This window comes from Pantherophis guttatus, chromosome 3 (assembly GCF_059756535.1).
Source record: "Pantherophis guttatus breed Tessera chromosome 3, ASM5975653v1, whole genome shotgun sequence".
Classification (NCBI taxonomy): Eukaryota; Metazoa; Chordata; class Lepidosauria; order Squamata; family Colubridae; genus Pantherophis; species Pantherophis guttatus.
The window spans coordinates 84895060-84911651 of record NC_142065.1 but is presented as its reverse complement, the minus strand read 5'-3'; the positions used below and the strand labels follow the sequence as shown (position 1 = coordinate 84911651).

The window sequence follows — 16592 nt, the reverse complement described above, 5'->3', positions numbered from 1 at the left end:
GCATCAAAACTACTTTGAGCTGGGTGAAACTTGAAATAATCAGCAAATAATGGTGTGCATAAAGTAGAAAAAAGACAAAACTTGTTTTGAGCTCTGGACAGATCTACTGAGTTGCCTATATCTGAACAAAACTCTAAATACTTCGTTTCAGATAGAGCAAACTATTTTCTATAAAAATAGAAAATAATAGGAACTTGAAAAAAATGCCCCATTCCTTCATTTTTGAACCCAAAATTAGATGGGATGATTTGGTATACAGGCTGACTTTTGCTTTTCATCCAACAGGTACAAAAGTTTGCAATGAGTGTGATTAAAAAAAAAAAAAATCCAATAGGCAACAATGGAACCAACAGCTTAAACACTATTATTTTCCACAGCCTGCCTATACTCAAACAGCTGCTGAAATCTAGAAAAAAATAGCACGATTCACTTCAATCTGTGAACAATGACAAGTGCAACAAAAGTATTTTTACTGGCTTCTCTCTTAATGCATAACCTCATATACCTTTCCATTTGACAGTCTACAAGCAAAACTCAACACATGCAGCAAAAACAACCTACTCTTTGAAGTTAACTTGCTTCCTGAAGACTAAGCATCAGCAAGAGTATGCACATAGCATACAACATGACTCAACAAATAAACGAAAGCAACATAGTTTTAGCAAAACTTTCTAATAAACATTGTATGGAAGAGACCTTCCCGTTTGCATAATGACCATCAGTAAAAGAAAGTACAAAACAGAATGCATTTCTAGGCCCACAAAAGAAAGCATAAACTTCCCAATAGCTAAGAAGTTTAAAGAAAAAATACTAAATTTATCCCCATCTTGCATCATACATTTGATCAGTGATATTGTCATCTGCCATGAGTTAAAATAATGTCGTTTCCTCCTCCTACTCTTCCTCTTGCCTCCTAGTCTGGGCCAGCAATAACGCAGATGCAGCTACTGTTATTTTGATGGTTATGCTGTGGAAAATATATATATTTAATTTATAATTAAATTACATAATTATACAAATTATATAACTAAAATTATAGTTTAATGTATAAATGAGGTGATATCTTCAGGATTTCAGAATATGAATATTTGAAATGAGCTTATTTTGAGGGAAAGTATTCTGAAATCACAGATTTATTCTGTGATCAGTACACTTAAAAACAGTGTTTTGAGTTTAAAAGTTTACAAGCTTGGAATGTTTTAACATCACTACAAGTGGATGTTGCACCCATGATAAATAATAAAAAAATATAATGGCTGAGTGTGGGAAACACAAAACATAAGAACTTTTTAACTTTTTGCTACATTGAAATTATACTTAGAAGATGTATTTAAAATTTAAAAATCAAGAATATAGAAATTATTAATTTAATCATATTTTTAGAGGTTTGTGCCTGTTTAGATTGCGCCTTTCAGTCTTTTTGGTTCCTTAGAGTTTTGTTGTTCTGAATGATGTCAGCAATCTCATTAATACTCTCAAGCTTAAGTTTGCTTCATGTGAATGTTCTTGAACTAAAATCACAGCTGTGATTTTATGATTACAGATATAATGATATAAGAAATACTGATCATAAGGGAGAGAATAAATTAAATCTTTATTATAGTGGTGGACCAAGCCAGGGATGAGGGCATATATTGACTCAGTACATGTGTATGCAAATACGAAGCAAATATTGTTCTTTATAAATTGTACATTCTAAATCCAATCTAAATTTTAAATAACTTTGGTAAATAGCTTTAATACTTTACCAGACTATAATTCTGAAACTAGGTGGGTGAATAGATGAATGGATGGACTGATGCATGTGATAGTAATTTCTTTTATGTATAGTTATGTGTATATATATATATATATATATATATATTTTCTAGGCTTTTTTAGAGCTGGCAACAGAAGAAGCTGCTATTACTATGGTAAATTATTATTCTGCCGTGACACCTCATCTTCGCAATCAACCTATATATATTCAGTATTCAAATCATAAAGAATTAAAGACTGATAATACACTTAATCAGGTAACATTATTATAGTTTTTAATGATGTGACTAATCTGTATATGTAGTTTTTCTCTATTTATAACATGTTTAAGAATATTGGGAATTATTTTATAGTTTTCTAGTAAATATGGCATTTATTAATAGGATGTAAGCATGTTTATCTTTAATAATCTTTCTGGCCCAGGAACTCAAGTTAACCAATAAAAAAATTGTTACTTTGTTAACTAGATAATGGGAAACTATGTTTCTGGTATGTTTAAATAATTCATTCAAGTTTTGAAACTTAATCTCACCTTACTATGATCTGCTCTTCTAATAAATGAATTTATTGAAAAGACATTCATATTCACTGTGGGAATAACTGAGTACATAGTTACTTGATTTTGAAGATATTTAAAATATATTTTAGATCAAGACACTATTCATGCTTCAACAGTAAAACTACAATTATGCAGGTACTAACTTCATGGACATTTTAAGTATATGATATTTCTTTTCTCATGAAGGAATGTAAAAGCAGCATTGACCCATGCTATATCAAATGGTAATAACTTCATCTTTGTTTTTTCTATTGCTTCATCATTCTGAACAATGGTTTAACAAACATTAAAGAGTTTTTCTGTTCTAATCTTCTCTATTAATCCTAGCCTAGAGACTTTTCTCATTTGAAATAATAGAAGCAAATTTGTTTTCAATTGGATTTTTTCTCCATAGCAGCTATGTTGATCACAATAAACTGGTTCAGTAGTAAGGGTGCCTCAGTGAATGGCAGCATCTTGCTGACCTTGGGTTATGTCAGAAACTAAGCAGGACCATCCCAATTAGTACTTTGATGGGGCATTGCCTGAGAATTTTAAGGCTATATGATAGATGATGAAGTTTAAAAAATATCTTGGAAGAAGGTACTGATAAATATTTGTAGCATCCTCAAGAAGGCTACATTGATATACCGTATTTTTCGTAGTATAAGACACACTCCCCTCCCCATCAAAGTGGGTGGAAATGTCTATGCATCTTATACAGTGAATGCTGCCAAAGCCCCGCCCACCCACTGGCCATTTTCAGCCTACACGTGCCGTATTTTTGCCACCTGGAACAGGCCGAAAACGCGATGCGCAGAGGCCAAAACTGGGTGTGCGGAGGCCGAAAATGCGACACGCAGAGGCAGCAATCGGCGGCAATGGGCTATGGTGATCCCTGCAGCCTGGAATAGCTGATTGGTGGTATTCTGGGTCAATCAGCTGCTCGTGCTGAATCAGGCTGCGATAATGTGCTGAAACTGACCAGGTTGTTTGCTGTTTGCTGCAAGGACGCTAGCCAGATGAATACCAATGGATACTGGTAAGCAGAGGCAGAATTTTTTTTCTTTTTTTCCTCTCCAAAAACTAATGTGTGTCTTATACTCCAGAGCATCTTATACTCTGAAAAATACGGTAACCATCAGCAATTCATTTTAAAAAGTGTTCACAAGCTGTTTAAAAATTGTAAAATAATTTTAATTGAGGGAAAAATGCTCAGTTCTTGATTGTCTAGATTTTATTCATTAAAGACTGATTGGATTACATTTTTACCCAAATAGAAATGTGTTAAATTAATGCTGAAATGTATTTAAAAGGTGCTTCAATTGAAAAAATATAATTACCCTATTTATATAGGGTAAAATATTATGCCTTAATCTTGCAGCCTGTCTAAATTTGAGGGTTGGCTGCTGGTATAGGAAATACATATTCTCTAGTGCGCTGCGTGGAGAATCCAAGCAAGGGTTAACTTCAATCCTATCGCCAGAGACTGAGTTGCTAGAATTTTCTTGGCCATGCCTCCCTTTGCCTGGCTTAGCTCCAGTTTTTCAACTCAGTCCAGCCGAGAAAGATGTGGAAAAATTTGCTCCAGCAGTTCAAATCTAAGGGCAATAGGATGTTGCTTAGATTCTTCAGTATTTAAGCCAATTAGGGTGGAGAAGGAGAAACAAGAGGCTTTTGGCCACCTCGGGGCTTTTAGCTCGCTGTGGGAGCCTGCATGCTGGGGGTGCGTGTGCTGGTATACCCGGCAAGTCTGGAATGACTGCCACCACCCAGAAGAGGACAAATAGGAGGCAGCTTATCCAGGGCCAACCCACGTGTGGGAATCCTCTGTGAGTGCAAGCACCCATTTCTCCGCCCAACAGCCGCTGGTGAGTGCATTGGTTGGTCCAGTCAGCTGGCATAACCACCACTGTTTTTATTCTTCTCAATTGGGGATTCCGGAGTCACTGACTGTGTTGAGGGACATACTCCGTGTTTGACAACTTGCCCGATCCGCACATTGCTGGGAGAGCAGGTGATTATGCTCTAGCCCCATTTAAAATCAGACGTGTGGAGGAGCGCTTGGAGCGGTAGTATTGCTGGCCTCCATGCTTGGTTTCCTTGCTGGGGGGGCTTGCAATTTCAAATTGACCTGCATGGAGCTCGGAGAGGAAGAATTCGCTCTCGCATCAATCACCAATCAGCTGTGGGCGCGGGGGAGCTTTGGCACCTGCACACTCACTCCAGAAAGCGGCCAGCCTTTGGGCTTGTGTTTTTTCGCCATGAGGCGCTGGGAGAGTAAAAAATTTCCACTCTCGCACTATTTGATTCCAGCTGAGAGGCGTGGCTAGCTATTCGGCACAGCGGCATTGCAGGGAGAGCGCGCTTCGAGGCCAGTGTTCTGTAGGGATACTGGACTTCCCTGGTCTACCAACTGGATCCACCACCTCCTTTGGACCTGCAGGAAGACCAGATCTGGTGCAGGGGTGACTTCCGCCTGGTCTGTATAGCGTGGGCAGTAACAAGATGGCGGAGTGAGCTTTGTCCCCAAACAAGGGCCAGTCAGATCCTCCCAGACTCTATAGAGCTGGTGATTGCAGCCCTAGGCATACCAGGGCTTCCAGTAGAGGGGCATCTCTAACGCATTATAAGCTGCCCTGAGTCTCCGGAGAAGGGCGGCATATAAAAATAAATAAAATAAAATAAAATAAATCTCAAAAGGAAAGTTCCAAAAGGCATCTAAGAAAGATACTGCTGCCTTGGAAAAAGATGCCAAGAGGCGTCACAAGGCTCTAGAAAAGCAATTTTCCAAAGCCCAACAGCAGCAGGCTCAGAATCCCACAGAGTCCAAGGTTTCTTTTGCAGAAGATGTATTTCCTACAGCATTGCAACCTGATTTGCCCCCTCAGATGTGGTGTTGTAGTCAGTGCAAATCACTACAACACCACATCTCCCATTGGCGGTCGACTACAATAATTTGCGATCCAATAGGAAAGGACCACACCAATGCATGGGTCCTGCAGACAGTGCGACTGGGTCTCGCACTGGAATTCCTCTTCAACCCTCCAAACCAATTTTTTCGTTGTCCAGTCCCAGTAAACATCGAGAAAAAAAACCTGATGGAAGCTGTGATCCAACATCTGTTCGAAATCAATGCCATCAATCCGGTTCCAGAAGGTCAGGAGGGACAAGGGTTTTACTCAGTCCTCTTCTTGGTGACGAAAAGTTCGGGGGGCTGGAGGGGAATTCTGGATTTAAAAAAGCTCAACGCCCACGTGATCTACTGACACTTCAAGATGCAGTCCCTACAATCCATCTTGGGCTGCATCAGGGAAGGCGACATGTTAACATCAATAGACCTCAAGGACGCCTATTTTCATGTGCCCATACGACCTTGCCATCGCATGTTCCTGAGGTTTTCGTATGCAGGGCACCACTTCTAGTACCAGACTTTGCCATTCAGTTTGTTGTCGGCTCCCAGAACCTTCACAAAGGAGTTGGCAGTGGTGGCAGCAAACATCAGGGCAATCCCTATAAAATTGCAGTGCTATCTGGACAACATCTTAATCTAGTTGAGCTCAGCCTTGTGAGCAGAACAGGATCTCCAGACTGTAATACATACTCTTCAGGACCATGGCTTCATGGTCAACTTCAAAAAGAGCCATCTGGTTCCCTCCACCCGCCTTCTTCACCTAGGCGCAATGATAGACTCCACATCTTGCCAAGTATTCCTTTCACCGGACCGCCAGGAAAGTCCACGGTCCTTAATAGACAAGATTGTTGCTCTGAAGTCAGTGCCTTTGAATCTCCTCTCGCAGCTCCTGGGGAAGATGATTTCGTGTTTGGCGATAGTTCCTTGGGTGTGGCTGCACGCCAGGGCACTACAATGGTTTCTGTTACCACATCAGAGAGCCGGAAAAAGTGACTCAAAGACCAAGTGAGACTTCCACTGAAGGTCCCTCCACTGGTGGACTTCTCCAGCCATACGACAGCGCCTTCAAGGAGGCCCAACGCATCACAATCACATCAGATGCAAGCCTCTTTGGTTGGGGTGCCCACCTCCATTCCCAGGTGGTCCAGGGAAGGTGGTCTCTGACCGATCTCCAGAACAATATCAATTGGCTGGAGGTAAGGGCAGTCCACCTTGCCCTACGTCATTTCCAAGAGGCAGTGACAGGTCAGCATGTCCTCATACTGACAGACAATGTGGCCACCAAGGCTCACATAAATCGGGAATGGGGCACTCGCTCCAAATCCCTCATGACAGAGGCAGAGAAACTGGAGCTCTGGACAGAGAGACATGTTCTATCCATCAGAGCAAAGCATATTTCAGGGATTGTGAATGTGCAGGGGGATTGGCTGAGCAGGAAGAGCCTAGACCACTCAGAGTGGCACCTGGATCCGGATTTCTTCAAAGAGCTGTGCGAGAGATTCGGTCGCCCAATAATAGATCTATTTGCTCATCCTTCGAGTTGCTGAGGTTCTTCTCCAGGTTGTTCTGTTCCCGTCTCACACACGCACACAAACAGATAGCCGGGGGTTAAATAAACTGGCAGACAACCAATTCTTTCGATAAGAGGATTGGCAGCAACCCAGTAGCTGCTTGCCAAGACTTTATTCATAAACAAAATACACACAGTTCAAGAATTGTCAAGTCCAGTCCGTAATTAAATTCAAGGCAGATAATGTTGTTTCCAAAGATGCAGTGTGACTCGATAGTAGTTAGTTTTGTCCGTCACAGAGTCTGAATGGCCACTTCACCCCTTTTATACCCTGTGGAGTGTGGTCCAGTGACTCAGCTTAATCTCTGGCACGCCTCTTCTTCTGTTCCGCGCGCTTATATCTGCGACGCTGCCGAGGATCCAGCCAAGACTCATCTCCCTCATTACTGTCCACCTGTGGCTGCATGGACATGCTTGGCCCCGGGCCTATCTCTTGACCTTCGGCGGACACCAAAGGCATTGCTAGAGAGGAGGGTCCTGGAGAGGGAGGCCTTGCCAACTCCTCTCCTTCACTCTCGGAGTCCTCTCCTGCCGATGACACAGGCTCAGGTAACGGAGCCACAACACAGGTTAGCAACCCCGGGAGCGGAAGGGGTTAATGCTCTCCGTGGTCCCTGGCCTCAGGGTCTGCTCTACGCCTTTCCTCCAATTTCTCTCATTCCAAAGGTCATCAGAAAGGTGTTGGAGGAGAGGGCGGAAGTCCTTCTGCTTGCCCACATTGGCCCAGGCGCCCCTGGTATACAGATCTGGTCAACCTCTCAGGATTCCCCATGGCAGACTTTCCCTCAGCCAGGGGGTTGTAGTTCATTGGAGCCTCAGTGGCTCCAGCTCACAATCTGGCACTTGAGAGGAGCCTCCTGAGGAAAGACAAGCTTTCTGGCAAAGTGATTCAGACTATCCAGGCTTCCAAACGGCCTTCAAAAAATCAAATCTACAACGCCACTTGGTCGGCCAGTGGTGTTCTTTGGGACACATTGACCCTTTAGGAGCTTCGGTTCCGGAGGTACTGGACTTTCTACAAACCGGATTGGACAGTGGACTATCTCCCAGCACCCTTAGGAGACAGGTTGCAGCTTTAGCGACAGTGTTGACCTGTGAGAACCAGAAACCTCATACTCATCATCCCAGAATAAGCAATTTTCTGAAAGGAGCTGCTAATTTGAAGCCCCTGGTGATACATCATTATCCCATCTGGGACCTGGCCTTAGTGCTCCAGGCTCTTACTTCAGCACCATTTGAGCAGTTGAAGACCTCTAGCCTCAGGTATTTGACCCTTAAGGTGGTGTTCATCGTGGCAATAACATCAGCCAGGAGGATCTCTGAATTAACAGCATTATCAGTGTGTGGGGATCTTGACATATTCCATGCAGATAGGGTGGTTCTTCGTTTGGATCCATCATTTCTGCCCAAGGTAAATTGGTTTCACAGGGCCCAGAAGCTCATTTTGCCTAATTTTTGCCCAGGATCCCATCATCCCGTGGAGGAACGATGGCATACACTGGCTGTCAGGTGGGCTCTTCGCAGATATATCAAACGGACTTCTTCCTTTCGGAGGACAGAATCTCTCTTCATCTCCTTTCAGCCTTGGGCAGGAAGGTGACGTTATCCACTATAGGCCGCTGCTTGAAAGCCTGTATAGCTAAGGCTTATGAGATGCAGGCTTGACCCGTTCCAGGACAGATTCACTAGGAGTGCAGCCACTACAGTAGCATGGGCCACGGAAGCTCCCATTGAAGACATTTGCAGGGCAGCCACCTGGTCATCCCCGTCACCTTTTATTAGACATTATAAACTGGATGTGTATTCCTTGGCTGAGGTGGACAAAGTGTTCTTCAGAGAGTACATTCCACTGTGTACTGTGGGGACCAGGGATCGGCTGGTCTCCCTCCCCTAGTTCTAAAGCTTCGGTACATCCCTTGCTTGGATTCTCCAAGCAGCACACTTTTTTTTTTTAATTTGATTTATATGCCGCCCTTCTCCGGAGACTCAGGGCGGCTTACAATGCGCTAAGCAATAGCCTTCATCCTTTTGTATATTTATACAAAGTCAGCTTATTGCCCCCACAACTGGGTCCTCAATTTACCTACCTTAGAAAGGATGGAAGGCTGAGTCAACCTTGAGCCTGGCGAGATTCGAACCTGTAGTAATTGCAGGCAGCTGGTCTTAATAACAGGGTGCTTTAGACCACTGTACTACCAAGGCTCTGGAGAAAGGACGTTGGTCTTACCTGATATGTCTCTTCTCAGTGCGCTGCAGGAGAATCCAAGATCCACCCTGCCGACCGTCCTGGTCCGGGTGAATTTCCATTCTCTACAGATCCACATACACTGCACTGCCATGCCTTCATCGAAAAACTGGAGCTCAGTTTCTGCCAATAGGATTGAAGTTAACCCTTGCTTGGATTCTCCCACAGGGCACTGAGAAGAGACGTGTCAGGTAAGACCAGCATCCTTTTTACACTATATCTTTACACTTTTATATCAGCTCTTCTCACCTGAGATTCAATATATTAATTCAATAGTATTATCATAGTACTATCAATGTGTGCTTATTTTCGTAGATGTAGTATCATCAACAAATATATTTGTCTTTTGCATGGAGGAACCTAAACTTTGCAGTAATTTGCTGCTGAAGCTAACGTTAACTCTTTCTTGTTACAATTTAATAGAAGAATTAAAATCATTTATTTAACCAGGTCATTCAGTCTTTCAGTTGAGGTTTCCACATGGTTATTTGTAAAGTGCCTAAAGCCATAAGTAGGAATGGGCTTCATATGATTTTTTTAAAAAAATGAATACATTTTATTTTGTGCTTGGCATGACATTGTAACTACATATTTATGTCCCTATAGTTAAATCAAAATTAAATTAGATTTAACATTTTTCTAACAAGATTTATTATTTTTGTATTTGTTAATATGGTGATAACTATAGCTTTCCTCAATGAGGAAATGAGGTGTTTACATTACCTGAATTTCATATAATACAAAGTTTTAAGATTCCAAAATTTTTAAAAACTAAGAATCCAGAAAACAATTATATGCCTCAATCCTCCAAAGTTAATATCCTCAGGTTGGATAAGCCAAAATGTAGGACCAGATGGTGACATGTCTGCATCTATCTCTGATGGTTAAAACTGTCATATCCCTATAATTGTAAATGCAAATTACTTATATGAGAAATGCATTGCAAATTAGTAACAGCAATCCTTCAGCTGGTTTGCACAGCAGGATACCTTGGGTCCATGCACAAAAGGCTCTTTATCACACAAATTATCCACTAGCCAGCATTAGGGCATATGCAACAATGGAAACAAGTAATATTTTTTGTTATTTAGTCATGCTCATCATCATGTCATGCCACCTGCACTCTAGCTGTCAAACACCATCATTTAATTGTCTGCTGCTCTCAGGAATACCAGAGGAGCCAGAATGTCTTTGAATTGAAAACATTCAGATACATCAGCTGTGTTTATATAATGTGCTGATCCCTAGGTAACTGAACCATGATCTAATGAATGATCCCAATTCATTAGATACAGAACCAAAAATTAACTACATAGTGAGACACAGGTTATTTAAACATATTTTGTCCTAGTGCATTTGGCAAACAAAATCTTTGTATCAATATATCATAGCCTTGAGAAGATTGCAGCCTATAAGAAATTTAATGAGAGATCTTAGAAAATATCCATGGATTTTCAAGGGTAGACATTTATGTTTGGGTTTTCCATCAATTTGGAGTTTATGAGCTACGGTGGTGCAGTGGTTAGAGTGCTAACTGACTGCAATTCGGTAGTTCAAATCTCACCAGGCTCAAGGTTGACTCAGCCTTACATCCTTCTGAGGTGGGTAAAATGACCCAAATTGTTGGGGGCAATATGCTGACTCTGTAAACCGCTTAGAGAGGACTGTAAAGCGGTATATTAAGTCTAAGTGCTATTGCTATTGTTATTAATCAGAGTCAAATAATGATTTTCTATGATAAATAAATAAATCACTGGCTTCAATAATTGAGACTAAACCTGTACAAAAATGAGGTCTAGTGAATAAATTCTGCTTCTGCTGAACTCAGAGTGATAAACACATAATCGTAATAGAGGCCATAGAATCCTGAGGTTTTCCTGAGGAACTTTATCATAATAGAATTAAAATCTCCTAAAATTCAGCAGCGGGTTGCATGACACATTTATGCAATCTCTGTCAGCTTCAAGTTCCCAACCAAATATATTGAACAAAACGCCATTCTTTCATTTAACTGAATTGGCATTAAAGAGATCAGGCTAGTCTATTTTACTTGATACTGATTCAGAGATTCTTAAAGCATTTACTAATCATACCTTCAGAATGAAGAGATTGCAGCTGAATCATCAGGAATGTATGACAAATATTTACTATACTTACTTGCAAAATAAGCCAAGATTTTTAGGTGCCCAAACACATCCTCAAAATTGCATTTGGCTTAATCACAGATGACCTTGTATAGGGGAGAGGGTAATAATTTGTAAAGCACCTGTATATCTCGTATATACTTTGCATAAGCAAATCCCCATATAAAATGACCCTCAATTTTTTTAAGCAAAATATCATGAAAAATGAATAATCTGTGAAAAGTAAAACATACAGATATTTTGATACCCATGGGTAGCATATTTTTCATGATATTTTGGTTCAAAATGTGACGGGTCAGTTTATTCACAGACTTATGCATTACTATAATATGGTGTGCTTTCTTTTTCCACCAAACCATTTGTTCACCTAACCACATTCTATCTTTAATATATCATAAAACTCTTAAAATATGACTCACTACCAATTTTTTATGGTAAATATAAGTCTAGCATTCCCAGTGTACTGCACATAGACACCAGTACATTTATATGCCAGTCTCCTCCAGATGTCTTAAATTTTAAACAAAACTAAATGGGAAACATATTACAAAGAAATTATTTACAATACTATTTAATTTATTATATTTTATTTTATTTAATAAATTTATTATAGCTCCCATTAGCTGACAAAATCCAGAAAACAAAATGCAAACAAAATTTGGCAGCACAGATTAAAACAGCCATAGAAATGTGACAGGAGCTCCATAAATATATCAATATATACTTTAATCTCAGGCCTGGAAGCTTTAGATCTCTATTGCCCCAAGGTGTTATTGGAAAGTAAAAACAATGAGTGACTACAGTCTACTATATCCTGAAGTAATTAAGTCCAGGGGGAGGGGATGAAGTAAAGTCAAGCTTGGATACTTGGAATATTACAGACTAGAAAGGTTGAGGAAACATAACCAATTTTATGAGTATCTATGACATACAGTACTTTCAAAACATATTTTCTTGCCATTTTTGTGTATTGCACATTCCGACCGTTGTCTTCTTAAACATATTATTTTCTTACAATAAAAGAGTATTATAAAAATTGAGTTACTTTCTCACTCATCTAACTTACTTAGCAGTTCGTCCATTGTGAGAGATACCCCCCCTCAACAGTTATTTTCCAATGTAGCTCCAGTTTGCAACACACTGCTCAAAGCTTTGCTTCTTTCAAAATCTTTCCTCCTCTGCTGCTGCTTTCCTCCAAGAGCAAACAATTGTGGCTAGACATTTTAGAGCATATTTCTGTATATTTCTGCTGTTATGCATTACTAAACATTCAGCAAATATGAAGGCTGTCCAATTAAACTAACACCTTTCCCTGTGTTTTTCTCTTTAAGAGCATGGGAGTTAAGGATTTTTTGGTGAATATAATTATAGATCCATATGAGTATGTCTTCACAGCTCTTTTTTTAAAAAAATTAATCCAAAATTAAGCATTTACTGCTTGAGTTATTTTATCCTGTGCCATCTTGGAGCTAACAAGAATGTAGAACTGGAAGAACAACAAGAAAAATAGAAATGTATGATTCCTATCTATATTTTAATAAGAGAGGTGCTACTATTTTTATACCAAGAACTAAGATCTAGCTTGACGATATATATTTTGAGCTATAGGTCAGGTTCTATAGCCAGTTGGCTCTTTTTATTTATATTTCCATTATATTTGAAAATCAATTTTTTTCCTTGTAAGTCATTGGGAATAGTAACGGGTTTTATAATTGGGTTGGATAGATATGGATATTCAGATTGCATACTAAACCAGAAAACTGGAAGTGATTTTTTTTTTTATTGAAGACTACTTTCAATGCCTTGTCTAAATTAAGCCAAGAAGCACATCGCATGAATTGAAAAGTTGAAGGCTTCACCTTGATAGATGGCTACATTGATTGATACAACATTCCTGTTTTCTGTTGTAGCACCTGATTATATGTTTTGAATATTTGTATAAACACACTATTGATTTCTTCTACAAAAGAAAGGGCATAATTAATGAGACTGGGGCAAGTGTCAGATTATTATCAGATAAGCTCTTTGCATCCCAATTCTTATTTCTGAAGAAATGACTAAATTTTGTTTGGAACATTAAAAATTGTGACATTTTGATACAAATAAACAGGCAGCAACCACTACCCACTTCACTTGCACTGATGATATTATTTAATTGGGTAATGAAACATCTGCAAGCAAACGACCAAGCTCAGAGAGCTTCAAAAACTCAACAGTTCAACCCTTAGCTACAGACACTCTTTTCTAAAGGAATAAATTGTCAAAATTCTTATCAAAACTAGAATAACTTGATCACACAAAATGTAGTTTACAAAAAAAGCCAGTTTGGCACAGTCGTTAAGGTACTGGCCTAGAAACAGGAGACAGAGTTCTGGTCCCAGTTTAGGCATAAAAGCTGGCTGGGTGACTTGACAAGTCTCCCTCAGCCCTATTCACTTTATCAGGTTGTTTTCTTGGAGAAAATAGGAAGAGGAAAGGAGTTTTTAAAACTTACATAAAAATGTAAGTTTTCTGCCTTGAATTACTTATATAATAACGGCACAATAAAAAAATATAATAAAATAAGTTAAAAAATTTGCTTGAAATTACACATAGATTATTGGCAAATATTTCAATAATTATTAAGACTTCAGATGAAGCATGAATTGATCCTAAATTACTATCAACTGCTAAATATATAATATATACAGTATGCAGAGTATTGAGCATTGAGTTCAGCTCACAGTTATGTTCACAGGACCTCTATAGAAGAGTAACATTTAATTAGCATAAGAGAGAGAAAAATTAAGACGTGAGGCTGGCCGAGGTCGAGAACTGAGAACATGAATAGTACCTAAAGCAGTGTTGCTTTGCTACCCAAAACAGCTCTGTTAAAAAAGTGGAGAGTTGTAGGAAACAAAACATACTTGTACTAGTATCTGAGTCACAGAGCTCATCATAGAATTCAGCTACTACTGTTTTCCATATGTGAAAATGAAAGTTGAGGGACACAACCCCAGAAGTAGAAGAAAAGCCATCAAATCTGCTAAGCACTTTGAAATATAAAGCACTTTGAAGGCATGTCATTCAGTTGCTGTTTTGAAATAGGCCTTCACTTTGATCTGCTTTGTTGAGATAATGGAAGTATTGAATTGAACTTCATTTCTTTCATTTCTTTGAACCTTTGCATATTGTAATAAATTTTAGAGTTCTATTTGTAATTGTTCTAGATTTTGTTTTTACAGTGACTTCCTGCATTAATGTTAGCTTTTGTTTAGAACTCTTTTTTTTTTAGTAAGGAGATTAAAATAAATTTGATTTATTTCTTTTTGGCCAAGTAGGATACCTGGAGTCTATGCACAAAAGGCTATTTATCACACAAATTATCCACTAGCCAGCATTAAGGCAATATTAGGGCAATATGCTGACTCTAAACCACTTATAGAGGGCTGTAAAGCACTATAAAGCAGTATATAAGTCTGAATGCTATTGCTATTGCTATTAATCACAGTCAAATAATGATTGTCCATGACTTCAATAATTGAGTCTAAACCTGTACAAAAATGAGATCTAGTGAATAAATCCTGCTTCTGCTGAACTCAGATTGATAAATACATAGTTGTAATAGAGGCCATAGAATCCTGAGGTTTTCCTGAGGAACTTTATCATAATAGAATTAAAATCTCCTAAAATTCAGCAGCGGGTTGCATGACACATTTATGCAATCTCTGTCAGCTTCAAGTTCCCAACCAAATATATTGAACAAATCGCCATTCTTTCATTTAACTAAATTGGCATTAAAGAGATCAGGTTAGTCTATTTTACTTGATACTGATTCAGAGATTCTTAAAGCATTTACTAATCATACCTTCAGAACGAAGAGATTGCAGCTGAACCATCAGTGCTACCAGGAATGTCCAGAAGGGTGAATGAAAAAGACATATCATTCACCTTTCCTCAGTTTGAAAATCTGCCTTTCCCTACTATAAAAGTCATTGCCCATAATAAAATGTATGACAAACATTTACTATACTTACTTGCAAAATAAGCCAAGAATTTTAGGTGCCCAAACACATCCTCAAAATGCATTTGGCTTAACCACAGATGATCTTGTGTAGGGGAGTGGGTAATAATTTGTAAAGCACCTGCATATCTCGTACAGTGGGGCAAAAAGTATTTAGTCAGCCACCAATTGTGCAAGTTCTCCCACTTAAAAAGATGAGAAGCCTGTAATTGTCATCATAGGTAGACCTTAACTATGAGAGACAAAATGAGAAAACAAATCCAGACAATCACATTGTCTGATTTGGAAAGAATTTATTTGCAAATTATGGTGGAAAATAAGTATTTAGTCACCTACAAACAAGCAAGATTTCTGGCTCTCACAGACCTGTGACTTCTTCTTTAAGAGGCTCCTCTGTCCTCCACTCATTACCTGTATTAATGGCACCTGTTTGAACTTGTTATCAGTATAAAAGACACCTGTCCACAACCTCAAACAGTCACACTCCAAACTCCACTATGGTGAAGACCAAAGAGCTGTCGAAGGACACCAGAAACAAAATTGTAGACCTGCACGAGGCTGGGAAGACTGAATCTGCAATAGGCAAGCAGCTTGGTGTGAAGAAATCAACTGTGGGAGCAATAATTAGAAAATGGAAGACATACAAGACCACTGATGGATAATATCCCTCGATCTGGGGCTCCACACAAGATCTCACCCCATGGGGTCAAAATGATCACAAGAACGGTGAGCAAAAATCCCAGAACCACACGGGGGTTGAGTGAATGACCTGCAGAGAGCTGGGACCAACGTAACAAAGGCTACCATCAGTAACACACTATGCCGCCAGGGACTCAGATCCTGCAGTGCCAGACGTGTCCCCCTGCTTAAGCCAGTACATGTCCAGGCCCGTCTGAAGTTTGCTAGAGAGCATTTGGATGATGCAGAAGAGGATTGGGAGAATGTCATATGGTCAGATGAAACCAAAGTAGAACTGTTGGTAGAAACACAACTCGTCGTGTTTGGAGGAGAGAGAATGCTGAGTTGCATCCAAAGAACACCATACCTACTGTGAAGCATGGAGGTGGCAACATCATGCTTTGGGCTGTTTCTCTGCAAAGGGACCAGGACGACTGATCCGTGTACAAGAAAGAATGAATGGGGCCATGTATCGTGAGATTTTGAGTGCAAACCTCCTTCCATCAGCAAGGGCATTGAAGATGAAACGTGGCTGGGTCTTTCAGCATGACAATGATCCCAAACACACCGCCCGGGCAACGAAGGAGTGGCTTCGTAAGAAGCATTTCAAGGTCCTGGAGTGGCCTAGCCAGTCTCCAGATGTCAACCTCATAGAAAACCTTTGGAGGGAGTTGAAAGTCCGTGTTGCCCAGTGACAGCCCCAAAACATCACTGCTCTAGAGGAGATCTGCATGGAGGAATG

At 39.8% G+C, this 16592-nt stretch overlaps 1 protein-coding gene across 7 annotated transcripts in view; it reads left to right on the top strand.

Moving 5' to 3' along the window:
• PTBP2 (polypyrimidine tract binding protein 2) overlaps window positions 1-16592 on the top strand; it is a 94870-nt gene that overhangs the window by 46007 nt on the left and 32271 nt on the right. For all 7 annotated transcript variants that reach the window (XM_034437271.2, XM_034437270.2, XM_034437269.3 and 4 more), the window contains one exon: window positions 1872-2015. In XM_034437271.2, coding sequence (XP_034293162.2) covers window positions 1872-2015 — 144 coding nt within the window. The remainder of the gene's footprint in view (window positions 1-1871; window positions 2016-16592) is intronic.